Source organism: Hemitrygon akajei, chromosome 5, assembly GCF_048418815.1.
Source record: "Hemitrygon akajei chromosome 5, sHemAka1.3, whole genome shotgun sequence".
NCBI lineage: Eukaryota > Metazoa > Chordata > Chondrichthyes > Myliobatiformes > Dasyatidae > Hemitrygon > Hemitrygon akajei.
This window is the reverse complement of record NC_133128.1, coordinates 93,720,828-93,736,653: the sequence shown is the minus strand read 5'-3', so window position 1 is coordinate 93,736,653 and position 15,826 is coordinate 93,720,828. Positions and strand designations below refer to the sequence as shown.

At 48.4% G+C, this 15,826-nt stretch overlaps 1 protein-coding gene across 1 annotated transcript in view; it reads left to right on the top strand.

The window, feature by feature from the left end:
- phex (phosphate regulating endopeptidase homolog, X-linked) overlaps positions 1-15,826 on the top strand; it is a 580,655-nt gene that overhangs the window by 547,252 nt on the left and 17,577 nt on the right. The window contains exon 16 of the mRNA XM_073046078.1: positions 8,172-8,226. Within this exon, the coding sequence (XP_072902179.1) occupies positions 8,172-8,226 (55 nt within the window). The remainder of the gene's footprint in view (positions 1-8,171; positions 8,227-15,826) is intronic.

Sequence of the window (15,826 nt, the reverse complement as noted above, 5' to 3'; positions counted from 1 at the left end):
GTTGACCAAGAGCAATAGATGGAATTGGCCACTGGGTCTATCTCAGTGTACCTGAGTAAAGGTGACCTGGGTGGATGAGAAATCAAAATGGAGTCTATTGTCACGTGCTCAAGCTCATGTCGCAGAGGTACAATGAAAATCTGATTTGCAGCAGCATCTTAGCACAATCATCAGACACACAACATTCACAAGAGAAGCATACTAAATCCAAAGACACAAGACAAAAAGACATAGGAGCAGAATCAGGCCATTTGGCCCATTGAGTTTTACACGTTTTACAAAAAAGAATACAATTAGAATTTTTGAAAGAAGTCCATTGCTGTGCGAAGTGGTCATAACGTTTCAATACTGAGGTCGTGATCGGGGTTGTGCAGGCTGGTTTAAGAACTGAATGGTTGAAGGGAAGTAACTGTTCTTGAACCTGGTGCTGTGGGACTTGTGGCTTCTGTACCTCCTGTGAATGGTTGCTGGGAGAAGATGGCATGATCTGGATAGTGGAATCTTTAGTAATAGATTTCCCGTCTTGCAGGAGTACCTCCCAGAGATTCAGGTACATGTACATGAACCATTTGTGTTAACAAGCACACCAAAAGAGGCACTGCAAGTGTTGCTACACATTCCAGCGCCATCACAGTATGCCCACAAAGTCCCCCAGAATAACACAACAGCAGCAAGAACAAAAATGAAACGAGACAACAGCATCTCTCCCACCCACCCAGTCAGGCCCCAACCCCAGGACAGGCCACTTCCGGGCCTTCAGACCTTGTTTCTGGTCTCTCAGGCTTGCAGACATCTGGCTTCCAACTTCAGATTTCACCCCAGGATGCCGATCATGGATTTTCCCGTTCAAAAGAAATCATCAAACTGCCCCCTCATGCACAAAAAAAACAGAACAAATCATGCAAATGGCAAAAAATGAGTGAAGAATACAGAATATAAAACATTGAAGCACAAAGTCACTGAAACAGTCCAGGTTCAGTTCAGTTCACCTTAGCACTGTGTCATTCATTGACTGCAGGCCGCAGGGCCAGTCCAACCCAATCCCCTAAAACCTAACAAAAGCTACTATGTATGGGTCATGACATCGACAAGCATCGAGCTCAGCTGCATCTTGACTAGAATACACAACTGGTGGTGGGAGGGAGGTGTCCACAAGGAGTTTACTACTCTCAGCAGTTTAAAATCTCCTAGAAAGGCACAGATCTAGCTTGGACTCACTCAATTTGGAGAAAGTGGGCACATTTGAAGAAGTGTCAACAATTTGTTGAAGTAATGGTAAAACTTAGGTTAATAAGGAAAATGTTTGAGAAGAGAGATGAAGTGATGTGGTGTGTCTGTTAATGAATTTTTTACACCTCAACCCACCCTTGAAATTAACAGGAAAGGAACTGAAACAAAATATATCTTTGAGGTCAGTACTGACCAGAAACTCAACTGGAACAGCCCCATAAACATCGTGGCTACAAGAGCAGCCCACGGGTTGAGTGATCATCTCCTGACTCCACAAAGCCTTTCCACCATCTACAAGTCACGTCAGGAGTGTGAAGCAACACTCTGTACTTGCTGCTACACTACTGGGATGCCCGGCCCATTCTTAGGCCTAGGTACTCATCATATTCTGCCGTCAGTTTTCCTTTTGAGCTACCTTCATATTCTTCAGTATGGAAAGATCTGTCCAGCTGGCATGCAGACAGCAGCCTTTCATTGTTTCTTGGTACCTGTGACTATAATAACAAAGCAAAACCAGACTACTTCGATAGTACCTCCCACCAAGGAGCAGGGCAGCAGGTGGTCTCCGAGTTGGACAACCAACGTCGGGGTGTGTAAAAACAGCTAGATTTCAATCAGGACGGCGATCGAGATTTTAAAAGCAGAGCTTTGTGGCAATTTCTCTGAGCTGAGGAGCGGCCAATCAGCAAGAGGCAGTGTGTGAAAAGAGCTACCTTTCAGTTAGTTCCTTCTTCAAGATTTAAAGAGCAGAGCTTTGAGGTAGCTTTTTCTGAGTTGGACAATCAGCGTCAGGGGTGTGTAAAAAGTGATAGCTTTCCATCAGGCCAGTGATCAAGACTTTAAAGGCCGATTTGCGGCAGTTTCTCTGAGTTGAGGGCGCCCAGTCGGCAAGAGGGATTCATTAGAACGGGCACAGGTGTAGGCGGAGGAGCCGCTGTTGTGAGTCTGCCGGTGCTTAGAGAGGCTTTTGAGTCATCAGGCTTGGCTGAGGAAAAGTATCTCATAAGTTACTCCATTTCTGTTCTTACTTGTTCATTTCTTGTCTGTTGGGGCATAGTAGTTTAGTGAGAGTACCTCCAGGGGCAGTGTTTTGTACAGTGTGGACAGTCCGGGAGACCTCCGCACCCCCCCCCCCCCCCAGATAAACACACCTGCACCGGGAGCACTGAGTTACAGCTCCTGAGAGAACGTATTGAGGGACTGGAGCTACAGCTCGATGACGGGAGAATGGGGAGGTGACAGACAGGAGCTAGAGTCACATCTAGATTGCAGGAGACAGGTAACTGTAAGGAGACATAGGGGAAATGCAGAGTATACCTGTGGCCATTCCCCTCAGTAATAAGTATACAGCTTTAGATAGTATTAAGGGGTCGACCTAGGGGAGGGGTGAGCCACAGTAAACAGGTCTCTGACTTAGAAGAGCAGAGGGGTGAAGAGGACTGTAGTGTTTATATGAGATTATAACAGAGATAATAACGAATTATCATTTACCCCTCTGTTACAGAGGGGTAAAGAGGACTGTAGTGTTTATATGAGATTCCTCAGTCAGAGGAACAGAGACGAGAATCTGTGGGCGTGCCTCCCTGGTGTCAGGGTGACGGATGTCTCAGATCAGGTCCACGGGTGAGGGTGAGCAGCCAGTAGTCTTGGTGCATATCAGCACTGATGACATAGGTAGACAAGGTGAGGAGGTCCTGAAGAGAGATTTTAGGGGCTAGGCAGAAAGCTGAGAAGCAGGTCCCCCAGGGTAGTAATCTCTGGATTGCTGCCTGTGCCACATGCCAGTGAGGGTAAGAATAGGATGATTTGGCAGGTAAATGTGTGGTGCAGGGGGCAGGGATTCAGATTTATGGATCATTGGGATCTTTACTGGGGAAGGTACGACCAGTACAAAAGGGAAGGGTTACACCTGAACCAAGGAGTGTCCAATGTCCTTGTGGGCAGGTTGGCTCAGGAAGATTTAAACAAATTTAGCAGTGGGATGGGAACCAGACTGATAGGGCTGAGAATGAGGTAGCTGGTTTACAAACTGAAGTTGTGTGTAGTGAGATTTAAAGCAAGGAGAGGCTGTTGATAGGGCAAAATTGCAGTCAACAGGATGAGTTGCAATGTAAAAAGCAGACAAAATCGAAAAGGGTGAATATAGGACTTAAGGTGTTGTATGTGAATGCGCTCAGTATATGGAATAAGGGAGATGAGCTAGTAGCACAGTTACAGATCAGCAGCTGTAATGTTGTAGTGATTCATGGCTGAAAGAAGATTATAGCTGGAAGCTTAATGTCCAAGGATACACATTGCATCAAAAGGACAGGCAGGAAGGCAGAGATGGTGGTATTGCTCTGTAGGGAACATATGAAATCCAAAGTGAAAATCAGAAAGTGTTGAATCATTGTGGATAGAGCGAAGGAACTGCAAGGGTAGAAAGACCCTGATGAGAACTGTATACAGACCTCCACACAGTAGTGAGGATGTGGTCTACAAATTACAATGGGAGCTAGAAATGCATGCTAAAAGATCAATGTTACAATAGTCATGGAGGACTTCAATAAGCGAGTAGATTGGGAGAATCAGGTTGGTGCTGGATTCCAAGAGGAGTATTTTCTAGAAAGTCTACCAGATGTTTTTTTAGAGCAGTTTGTGGCTGAGCCCACTAGCAGATTAGCTGTACTGGATTGGGGGTTGTGCAATGAACTGGAATTAGAGAGCTTGAGGTAAAAGAACCCTTGGGGATGAGTGATCAGAAAATGATCAAATTCACCCTGAAATTTGAGAAGAGGTTAAAGTCAGATGTATCAGTATTGTTGTGGAGTAAAGGGAAATATAGAGGCATGAGAGAGGAGTCAGCTAAAATTGATTGGAAAAGAACACTGGCAGGGATGATGGCAAAGCAGCAATGGCTGGAATTTCTGGAAGCAATTTGGATGACACAGAATATATATATCCCAAAGAGGAAGAAGTATTCTAAAGGCAAGATGACAGAACCATGGTTAACAAGGGAAGTCAAAGCCAAAGAGAGGACATATAATAGAGCAAAAATTAATGGGGAGTTAGAGGATTGAGAAGCTTTTAAATACCAACAGAAGGTAACTAAAAAAAAGTCATTAAGAAAGTATAGATGGAATACAAAAATAAGCTAGCCAATAATATTAAAGAGGATACCAAAAGTTTCTTCAGATACATAAACAGTAAAAGAGAGGAGAAAGTGGATATCAGACCACTGGAAGGTGTTGCTGGAGAGATAGAAATGAGGTACATGGAAATGGCAGGTGAACTAAGTAGTTTATATCAGTCCTCACTGTGGAAGACACTAGCAGTATGGTGGAAGTTCCAGGAGACAGGGGTCATGAAGTGTGTGAAGTTGCCATTACTAGAGAGAAGGTTCTTGGGAAACTGAAAGGTCTGGAGGTAGATAAGTCATCTGGACCAGTTGTTGAACACCCCAGGGTTCTGAAGGGGTTGGCTGAAGAGATTGTGGAGGCATTAGTAATGATGACTAGATTCTGGAATAGTTCTGGAAGACAGGAAAATTGCAAATATCACTCCACTTTTCAAGAAGGGAGCGACGTAGAGGAAAGGAAATTACAGGCCATTTAGTCCAAGTCAGTGATTGGGAAGATGTTGGGAGTCAATTGTTAAGGATGAAGTTTCAGGATTCTTGTAGGCACGTGATAAAATAAGTCATTGGCAGCATGGTTTGCTCAAATCTGTTGGAATTCTTTAAAGAAATATCGAGCAGGATAGACAAAGGAGAATCAGTTGTTGTTGTGCACTTGGATTTTCAGAAGGCCTATGGCAAGGTGTCACATACAAGGCTGTTTAACAAGCTACAACTGTGGTATTACAGGAAAGATTCTAACATGGATAAAGTAGTGGCTGTTTGACAAGAGGGAAAGAGTGGGAATAAAGGGAGCCTTTTCTGGTTGGCTGCTGGTCACTCGTGGTGTTCCACTGGGGTCTGTATTGGGATTGATTCTTTTTACAGTATATGTCAATGACTCGGATGATGGAATTGATGGCTGTTTGAATATAATATAAGGATGGGTAGGGGTAGATAGTTTTGAGGAAGTAGAGAGACTACAGAGGGACTTTGACAGATTAGGAGATTGGGCAAAGTGGCAGATGGAATACAATGTTGGGAAGTGTACGGTCATGCACTTTGGTAGAAGAAATGAAAGGGTTGACTACTTTCTAAATGGAGAGAAAATACGAAAAGTTGAAATGCAAAGGGACTTGGGAGTCCTTGTGCAGGAATCCCTAAAGGTTCATTTGCAGCTTGAGTCTGTGGTGAGGAAGGCAAATGCGATGTTAGCATTCATTTCAAGAGGATTAGAATATGAAAGCAAGGATATGATGTTGAGACTTTATAAAGCACTGGTGAGGCCTCACTTGGAGTATTGTGAGCAGTTTCGGACCCCATGTGCTGAAACTGGAGAGGATTCAAAGGAGGTTTGCAAAAATGCTGGTCATATAAAGAGGACCTGATGCCCCTAGACCTGTACTCACTGGAATTCAGAAGAATGAGGGGTGACTTAATTGAAACCTATCAAATGGTGAAAGGCCTGAATAGAGTAGATGTGGAAAGGATGCTCCCTATGGTAGGAGAATCTAAGATCAGAGGACACAGCCTCAGAATAGAGGGCCATCCTTTTATAACAGAGATGAGGAGGTATTTCTTTAGCCAGGAAGTGGTGAATCTGTGCAATTCTTTGCCACATGCAGCTTTGGAAGCCAAATCTTTATGTATATTTAAAGCAAAAGTTGATAGATTCTTGATTGGTCAGGGCGTGAAGAGGTATGGAGGGAAGGATGAGCTATGTGAGAATAGGACCAATTATGAGTGAGAGTGGAAACGTGCATGGAGTCAGGGGTGGTGGCGGAGGTACTTAATGAATACTTTGCTTCAGTATTCACCAGGGAAAAGGACCTTGGCAATTGTGGGGATGACTTACAGTAGACTGAAACATTTGAGTGTATGGCCATTAAGAAAGAAGATGTGCTGGAGCTTTTGAAAGGTATTAAGTTGCTGGAACCGGATGAGATATACCCAGGCTAATGTGGAAAGAGAGGGAGGTGATTGCTGAGCCTCTGGCAATGATCTTTGCATCATCAATGGGGATGGGGGAGGTTCCGGAGGATTGGAGGGTTGCAGATGTTGTTCCCTTATTCAAGAAAGGGAGTAGAGGTAACCCAGGAAATTATAGACCAGTGAGTCTGACTTCAGTGGTGTTCAAGTTGGGAAAGATTCTGAGAGGCAGAATTTATGAGCATTTGGATTAATGCTCTGATAGTTATAATCTGATTAGTGATAGTCAGCATGGCTCTGTCAAGGGCAGGTCATGCCTTACGAACCTGACTGAATTCTTTGAGGATGTAACAAAACACATTGATGAAGGTAGAGTAGTGGATGTAGTGTATATGGATTTCAGTAAGGTATTTGATAAGGTTCCCCATGCAAGGTTCATTCAGAAAGTAATGAGGCATGGGATCCAAGGAGACCTTGCTTTGTGGATCCAGGATTGACTTACCCACAGAAGGCAAAGGATGGCTGTGAATGATTTGTATTCTACCTGGAGGACAGTGTCCAGTGGTGTTCCGCAGGGATTTGTTCTGGGACCCCTCCTCTCTGTGATTTTTATAAATGATCTGGATGAGGAAGTAGAAGGGTAGGTTAGTAAGTTTGCTGATGACACAGAAGTTGGGGGTGTTCTGATAGTCTGGAGGGTTGTCGGAGGTTACAGTGGGACATTGATAGGATGCAGAACTGGGGTGAGAAGTGGCAGATGGAGTTCAACCCAGATAAATGCAAAGTGGTTTATTTAGATAGGTCAAATTTGAAGCCAGAATAGACTCCTGGCAGTGTGGAGAAACAGCAAGATCTTGGGTATTCGACTCCATAGGACACTCAAAGCTGCTGAGCAGGTTGACAGTGTTGTTAAGAAGGTGTGTGGTGTGCTGGCCTTCATCATCCATGGGATTGAGTTCAAGAGCCATGAGGTAATCCTAAAGCTATATAAGACCTTGGTCAGATCCCACTTGGAGTACTGTGTTCAGTTCTGGTCACCTAACTGCAGGAAGGATGTGGACATCATAGAGAGAGTGCAGAGGAGATTTACAAGGATGTTGTCTAGATTGGAGAGCATGCATTATGAGAATAGAGTGAGTGAGCTTGGCCTTTTCTCCTTGGAGTGACGGAGGATGAGAGTTGACCCAATAGAGGTGTATAAGATGATAAGAGGCATTGATTCTGTGTATAGCCAGATGCTTTTTCCCGGGGCTCAAATGGCTAACACAATGGGGCATAGTTTTTGGAAGTTGGTACAAGGGGGATGTCAGTGGTAGGTTTTTCACACAGAGAGTGCTGGGTGTGTGGAGTGCACTGCCTGTGATGGTGGTAGAGACAGATACAATAGGGTCTTTTAAGAAACTCTTAGATAGGTACATGGAGCTCAGAAAAGTAGAGGGCTATCTGGTAGGGAAATTCTATGCAGTTTCTAGAGTAGGTTACATTGTCGGCACAACATAGTGGACCAAACGGCCTGTAATGTGCTGTAGATTTCTGTTTCTATTAGGGCTGGGAGGAAAATTAGATCAGACATGGCCTAATTCTGTTCCTTGTATCTTTTGGTCTTATCTGTGGGTTCCCTCCCAAGATGTGTATCATCCTAACTTTGCTTTTCTTCCATCGTCTCTGGGTCTAAATCCTGGAAGCCCATCTGCATGGTGAGAGTATCTTCACCAGGACCGCAGCCCTTGAAGGAGGTAGTTCACCCACACATGAGGGTTGAGCAATAAACGTTAGCCTTGCCAGTGACACACAAACAATGAAAAGGCTATTTTAACCACACTCCCACATGCAGCACATATGTTCGAAGTGGACTGAATATGGTGTTCTCGGGGGACCTGTCTCTACTGAATTTGACCTGTTTCCTTCCCATTTGCAGAGTTTCCAGCTGGTGAGCTCCAAAAACCATTTTTCTGGGGAGAAGAGTATCCTTTGTAAGTAGTGATCACTTTGACCTCTTCTCCCTTCAAACCAAACACCACCCACTGCCACAATTCGGTGTTGCTTGCTCAACCCATCCCCAGACCCAGGTATTGATCGCTGCTTGGATCACCATCTTCAAATCCCAACACCTCCCCTGGAATCTCACACTATCACAGAAGAGAGTCCTTTGGCCCACTGAGTTTGTACTGTCTCTATGTAAGAATATCCAGTTTGTGCCACCTCCATGAGTCTTTATCAACACAGCCCTGCACATTGTTCCCTTTCAAATACTTCTCCAGCTCCTGCTACAAATGAACCTGCCTCCACTACTAACCCCGGCTGTGCATTGAGACCCAAAGGCTTTTTCCTTGCATCACTTTTGGTTCTTTCACAATCACTTTCATGCACCTTGTGAATAGGAAAGACATAGAAGGTTATGGCAAAGCCTGTGGGCTGTTTCCATGGTCTATGTGTCTAAGTTCTCTGATTCTTCTCCCCCTCTATCAATGGGAATGGTTTTTCTATGCCCTTTGTCACTTCTGTCAGGTCTCTTATAGCTTCCCTTGCTCTTGAGGTCGACAACATCAACATCTCCAGTTTCAGAAGTGACATACTCCTTCCCCTTCCTCACACTTGGAGTCATATCAGTAAATCTCTTCTGCACCCCCTCAAGCCCTATCTTCCTTAAAGTGAGACACCTAGAACCGGGAACACAATGGTGTTTACTGAGGTTCAGCATGGCTTCCTTGTTCCTGTCATCTAAGGTCAAAATCCTTTTTGTTTTTTTAACCACTTTCATACCCTGGCCTGCTATTTGCATTTACTTTATCGGAGTAAAGTCTTGATGACGAGTCTCAGTCTGAAACATCGACTGTTTATCCTTCTCCATAGACGCTGCTCAACCTGCTGAGCTTCTCCAGCATTTTGTGCTGATCAATACAAGTACTCCCACTTCTCTCCGCACTTACACTCTTTAGAGTTGCTCACCCCTTTGTATTCATCCCATCCACAATGCAGCATTTATAGTTTCTCGGTGCACCGATCGATTTGTGTACTTTCAGAAACCCAGTGCACCCTTGCTGAACTGCTCCATTCTGCTACATCCAGTCGAAGGAGCAGCTCTCTCATTCCACAAGTTTTCTATCTGTGTTTCTTTTATTTTATGGCCTTCATTCTTAACTCTATTAAGTTGCATCTTATCAAAAGGTTTTTGCAAGTCAGTCTCGCAGACTTATAGGGTGGTACAGCGCTTCTTATACCATGGCCCCTTACCATCATCCGAGGGGTCCATGAGCCCCAGGGTGGGAACCCCTGCACAAGAACAGAGCCTTCTGGCCACCAGATCCACACACACCTTTTGCCCATCTACACTCATCCCATTTGCCTGAAACCTTCTAAGTCTTGCTTATTTATGTGTCCGTCTAAATGTCTCTTAGTAGTAGGCAAATCTGATTCCACCATCCCAACTGGCAGCACTTTCCAGACATCAACCAGTACCTGTGTGGGGGAAAAAGCTCTTTGAAGCTCCTTCCTCACACCTTAAGCCCATGCCTTCTCAATTTTCATAAACCTACCATGAGAAGAAGATTTGATTATCTATTCTATCTATACCGCTGATAATCTTTATTTAGCTGTCAGGTTCCTTTACTGCAGGGGAAACAAACACCATCTTGTAGCGGTGTGCTACACACAGCGCTAAAATAATGACACGGAGTCGGTAAACTGCAATTAAAGATGATTTTATTCGAACTTCACAGCCTTGCTTTATAGCCTCCCTGATCCCGCCCTCCCCGGGCGCGGATGCTCTAAGGGACACGTACTCACAAACCCCCGCAGGCTTTTTTCCTTTGTTGCAGACCTGGCCTTTGTGCCTGCACGCTGGCTATTTGTGAGCCGGTTCGAGTGCGCTAGGAAGTGGGTCGCCACATAACCCCCCCCCCCCCCCCAGAACCGGCGGTACACCCCCCAATGTCCACAGTCTGGGCCGGACCCTGTTTGGGAGGTGGGTCTCTGTGCCGCGGTGCCGGAAACTCGACCGGTTTCGCCAGGTCCACATGGGCCGGTTTGAGTCGGTCCACCGTGAAAACCTCCTCTCTCCCCCCAACGTCCAGCACGAACGTGGACCAGTTGTTTCTGATCACCGTAAACGGCCCCTCGTAGGGCCATTGCAGCGGTGGCCGATGCCCGCCCTGTCATACAAACACAAACTTACAGTTCTGCAGGTCATTGGGTACGCAGGTCGGGTTCTGCCCATGCTGCGAAGTGGGTATGGGGGCCAGGGCACCGAGCCTCTCGCGTAGTCTGTCCAGGACAGCTGCGGGTTCTTCCTCTTGCCCCCTTGGGGCTGGTATGAACTCCACTGGGACGACCAGGGGTGCGCCGTACACCAACTCAGCCGACGAGGTGTGCAGATCCTCTTTGGGCGCCGTGCGGATTCCGAGCAGGACCCAGGGAAGCTCGTCCACCCAGTTAGGCCCTTTGAGGCGGGCCGTGAGAGCTGACTTTAGGTGACGGTAGAAACGCTCCACTAGTCCGTTAGACTGTGGGTGGTAGGCAGTTGTGTGGTGCAGCTGTGTCCCCAAATGGCTGGCCATAGCTGACCACAGGCCGGAGGTGAACTGGGTGCCTCTGTCGGAGGTAATGTGGGCCGGTACACCAAAGCGAGACACCCAGGTGGCGATCAGTGCCCGGGCGCAAGATTCGGAGGTGGTGTCGGTGAGTGGGATCACCTCTAGCCATCTTGTGAACCGGTCCACGATAGTCAGGAGGTGCTGCGCTCCGCGCGACACTGGCAGGGGGCCCACGATATCCACATGAATGTGGTCGAAATGCCGGTGGGTGGGGTGGAACTGCTGCGGCGGGGCCTTGGTGTGCCGCTGCACCTTGGCCGTCTGGCAGTGCATGCACGCTCTGGCCCATTCACTGACCTGCTTGTGGAGTCCGTGCCAAGCGAACCTGTTGGCTACCATCCGGACGGTTGTCCTGATGGAGGGGTGCGCTAAGTTGTGAATGGAGTTGAAAACGCGCCGCCGCCAGGCTGCCGGGACGACGGGACGGGGTTGGCCGGTGGTGATGTTGCAGAGTAGGGTCCTCTCACCTGGGCCTACGGGGAGGTCCTGGAGCTGCAAACCGGAGACTGCAGTCCTGTAACTCGGGATCTCCTCATCTGCCAGCTGCGCCTCTGCCAGCGCCTCAAAGTCTACCCCTTGGGAAAGGGCGTGAATGTTAGGGTGAGAGAGTGCGTCCGCCACGACATTGTCCTTTCCCGAGACGTGCCGGACGTCCATCGTGTATTCAGAGATGTAGGACAGATGTCGCTGCTGGTGGGACGACCAGGGATCGGACTCCTTCGTGAACGCAAAGGTAAGCGGCTTGTGGTCTGTGAACGCGGTGAAGGGCCTACCTTCTAAGAAGTACCTGAAATGCCAGATTGCCAGGTATAGCGCCAACAGTTCCTGGTCGAAAGCACAGTATTTGAGCTCAGGTGGTCGTAGGTGTTTGCTGAAAAACGCCAGGGGTTGCCAGCGACCCTCGATGAGTTGCTCCAGTACCCCACCGACTGCCGTATTAGATGCGTCCACTGTGAGGGCGGTAGGGACGTCCATTCTGGGGTGTACTAGCATCGCGGTGTTCGCCAAGGCTTCTTTCGTTTTAATGAAAGCGGCGGCGGACTCCTCGTCCCAGGCAATGTCCTTGCCCGGACCCGACAGCAGGGCGAACAGGGGGCACATGATTCGGGCAGCTGAAGGGAGGAAGCGGTGGTAGAAATTTACCATACCCACGAATTCCTGAAGGCCTTTGATTGTGGTGGGTCGGGGGAAATGGCGGACCGCATCTACCTTAGCGGGCAGAGGGATTGCCCCATCTTTAGTAATCCTGTGGCCCAGGAATTCGATGGTGTTGAGCCCGAACTGGCATTTGGCCGGGTTGATTGTTAGACCGTATTCACTCAGTTGGGCGTAGAGTTGACGGAGGTGGGACAGATGCTCCTGACGACTGCTGCTGGCTATGAGGATGTCGTCCAAATAGATGAATGCGAAGTCCAGGTCCGAACGGGGTGATGAGAGCCGTTTTGGGGACGTCGTCCGGATGCATCGGGATTTGATGGTATCCTCGGACAAGGTCTACCTTGGAGAAGATCCGCGCGCCGTGCAGGTTTGCTGCAAAGTCCTGAATGTGCGGCACAGGGTAGCGGTCCGGTGTGGTAGCCTCGTTCAGCCTGCGGTAGTCGCTGCACGGTCTCCAGCCCCCTGTCGCTTTGGGCACCATGTGCAGGGGGGAGGCCCATGGGCTGTTGGACCGCCGTATGATCCCCAATTCCTCCATCCTCTTAAACTCCTCCTTCGCCAGTTGGAGCTTGTCCAGGGGAAGCCGCCGAGCGCGGGCGTGGAGGGGTGGTCCCTGGGCCGGGATGTGGTGCTGTACGCCGTGTCGGGGCATGGCTGCCGCAAACTGCAGCATGGGATATCTGCCAGGACTCTGGTGAAGTTGTTGTCGGACAGCGTGATGGAGTCGAGGTGTGGGGCTGGCAACTGGGCTTCTCCCAGGGAGAACGTCTGAAAGGTCTCGGCGTGGACCAGTCTCTTCCCTTGCAGGTCGACCAGTAGGCTGTGAGCCCGCAAGAAATCCACGACCAGGAGCGGTTGGACTATGGCGGCCAGTGTGAAGTCCCACGTGAACCGGCTGGAGCCGAACTGTAGCTGCACCGTACGGGTGCCGTAGGTCCTTACTGTGCTGTTGTTCGCGGCCCTCAGGGTGGGACCCGGTGCCCTGTTGCGGGTGTCATAACTCGTCGGAGGTAAGACGCTGATCTCGGCACCGGTGTCGACCAAAAAACGGCGTCCCGACTGCTTGTCCCAGACATACAGGAGGCTATCCCGATGGCCAGCCACCGTAGCCATCAGCGGCGGCTGGCCCTGGCGTTTCCCGGGAACTGGCAGGGCGGGGGTGACAACGGCGGGCTTCTGCGCCCCACCGCTGGTGGTAGAAACACCATTGCTCGTTGGGCTCCACACCCCTGCCTCTGGGGTTAGCGGGCTCTGCGGCTGGGCCTGGACTGGTTTGCTGCTGGGAGCGTGGCCGGGTGATCTGTGCGATGGACGCCCCACTCTCCTTCTTGGCGTTCCACAGCAAGTCCGCCCAAGTTGCCACCTTCCGGGGGTCGCTGAAATCCGCGTCGGACAGCAGCAGGCGTATGTCCTCGGGCAGCTGCTCCAGGAATGCCTGTTCAAACATGAGGCAGGGTGTGTGTCCACCAGCCAAAGACAACATCTCATTCATTAAAGCTGATGGAGGCCTGTCTCCCAAGCCATCCAGGTGCAGTAAGCGGGCAGCCCGTTCGCGCCGTGTGAGTCCGAAAGTCCTTAGGAGCAGGGCTTTGAATTCCATGTACTTGCCGTCCGCCGGGGGAGACTGTAAGAACTCAGCAACCTGGGCCGCTGTGTCCTGATCGAGGGAGCTCACCACGTAGTAGTAACGTGTGTCATCCGAGGTTATCTGCCTAATGTGGAATTGGGCTTCTGCTTGCTGGAACCATAGGTGAGATCGCAGCGTCCAGAAGCTTGGCAGTTTCAATGAAACCGCATGAACAGATGCGGCGTCGGTCATCTCCGGTCCAAAAATCGTTTGGACCGTCGGGGTCACCAATTGTAGCGGTGTGCTACACACAGCGCTAAAATAACAACACGGAGTCGGTAAACTGCAATTAAAGATGATTTTATTCGAACTTCACAGCCTTGCTTTAAAGCCTCCCTGATCCCGCCCTCCCCAGGCGCGGATGCTCTAAGGGACACGTACTCACAAACCCCCACAGGCTTTTTTCCTTTGTTGCAGACCTGGCCTTTGTGCCTGCGCGCTGGCTATTTGTGAGCCGGTTCGAGTGCGCTAGGAAGTGGGTCGCCACAATCTCACAATTAGTCTTTTGTACAATTTATTTATTTTGTAACTTGTAGTAATTTTTATGCTTTGCAATGTACCACTGCTACAAAACAACACATTTTAAGACATTTATCAGTGATAATAACACCGATTCTGAATCAGCCTGTCTAGTTTCTCCCCATATCTCAGTTCGTCCAATCCAGGCAATATCTTGGGAATCTCAATAGACAATAGACAATAGACAATAGGTGCAGAAGTAGACCATTCAGCCCTCTGAGCCTGCACCGCCATTTTGAGATCATGGCTGATCATCTACTATCAATACCCGGTTCCTGCCTTGTCCCCATATCCCTTGATTCCCCTATCCATAAGATACCTATCTAGCTCCTTCTTGAAAGCATCCAGAGAATTGGCCTCCACTACCTTCCGAGGCAGTGCATTCCAGACCCCCACAACTCTCTGGGAGAAGAAGTTTTTCCTTAACTCTGTCCTAAATGACCTACCCCTTATTCTCAAACCATGCCCTCTGGTACTGGACTCTCCCAGCATCTGGAACATATTTCCTGCCTCTATCTTGTCCAATCCCTTAATAATCTTACATGTTTCAATCAGATCCCCTCTCAATCTCCTTAATTCCAGCGTGTACAAGCCCAGTCTCTCTAACCTCTCTGCGTAAGACAGTCCAGATATCCCAGGAATTAACCTCGTGAATCTACGCTGCACTTCCTCTACAGCCAGGATGTCCTTCCTTAACCCTGGAGACCAAAACTGTACACAATACTCCAGGTGTGGTCTCACCAGGGCTCTGTACAAATGCAAGAGGATTTCCTTGCTCTTATACTCAATTCTCTTTGTAATAAAGGCCAACATTCCATTAGCCTTCTTCACTGCCTGCTGCACTTGCTCATTCACCTTCAGTGACTGATGAACAAGGACTCCGAGATCTTTGTATTACTCCCTTACCCAACTCTATACCATTCAGATAATAATCTGCCTTCCTGTTCTTACTCCCAAAGTGGATAACCTCACACTTATTCACATTAAACGCCATCTGCCAAGTATCTGCCCACTCACCCAGCCTATCCAAGTCACCTTGAATTCTCCTAACATCCTCATCACATGTCACACTGCCACCCAGCTTAGTATCATCAGCAAATTTGCTGATGTTATTTTCTATGCCTTCATCCAAATCGTTAATGTAAATGGTAAACAGCTGTGGTCCCAATACCGAGCCCTGTGGCACCCCACTAGTCACCACCTGCCATTCTGAGAAACACCCATTCACCGCTACCCTTTGCTTTCTATCTGCCAACCAGTTTTCTATCCATATCAATGCCTTCCCCCCAATGCCCTGAGCTTTGATTTTACCCACCAATCTTCTATGTGGGACCTTATCAAATGCCTTCTGAAAATCGAGGTACACTACATCCACTGGATCTCCCCCGTCTAACTTCCTGGTTACATCCTCGAAAAATTCCAACAGATTAGTCAAGCATGATTTACCCTTGGTAAATCCATGCTGGCTCGGCCCAATCCTATCACTGCTATCTAGATATGCCACTATTTCATCCTTAATAATGGACTCTAGCATCTTTCCCACCACCGATGTCAGGCTGACAGGTCGATAGTTCTCTGTTTTCTCCCTCCCTCCTTTCTTAAAAAGTGGGATAACATTAGCCATTCTCCAATCCTCAGGAACTGATCCTGAATCTAAGGAACATTGGAAAATGATTA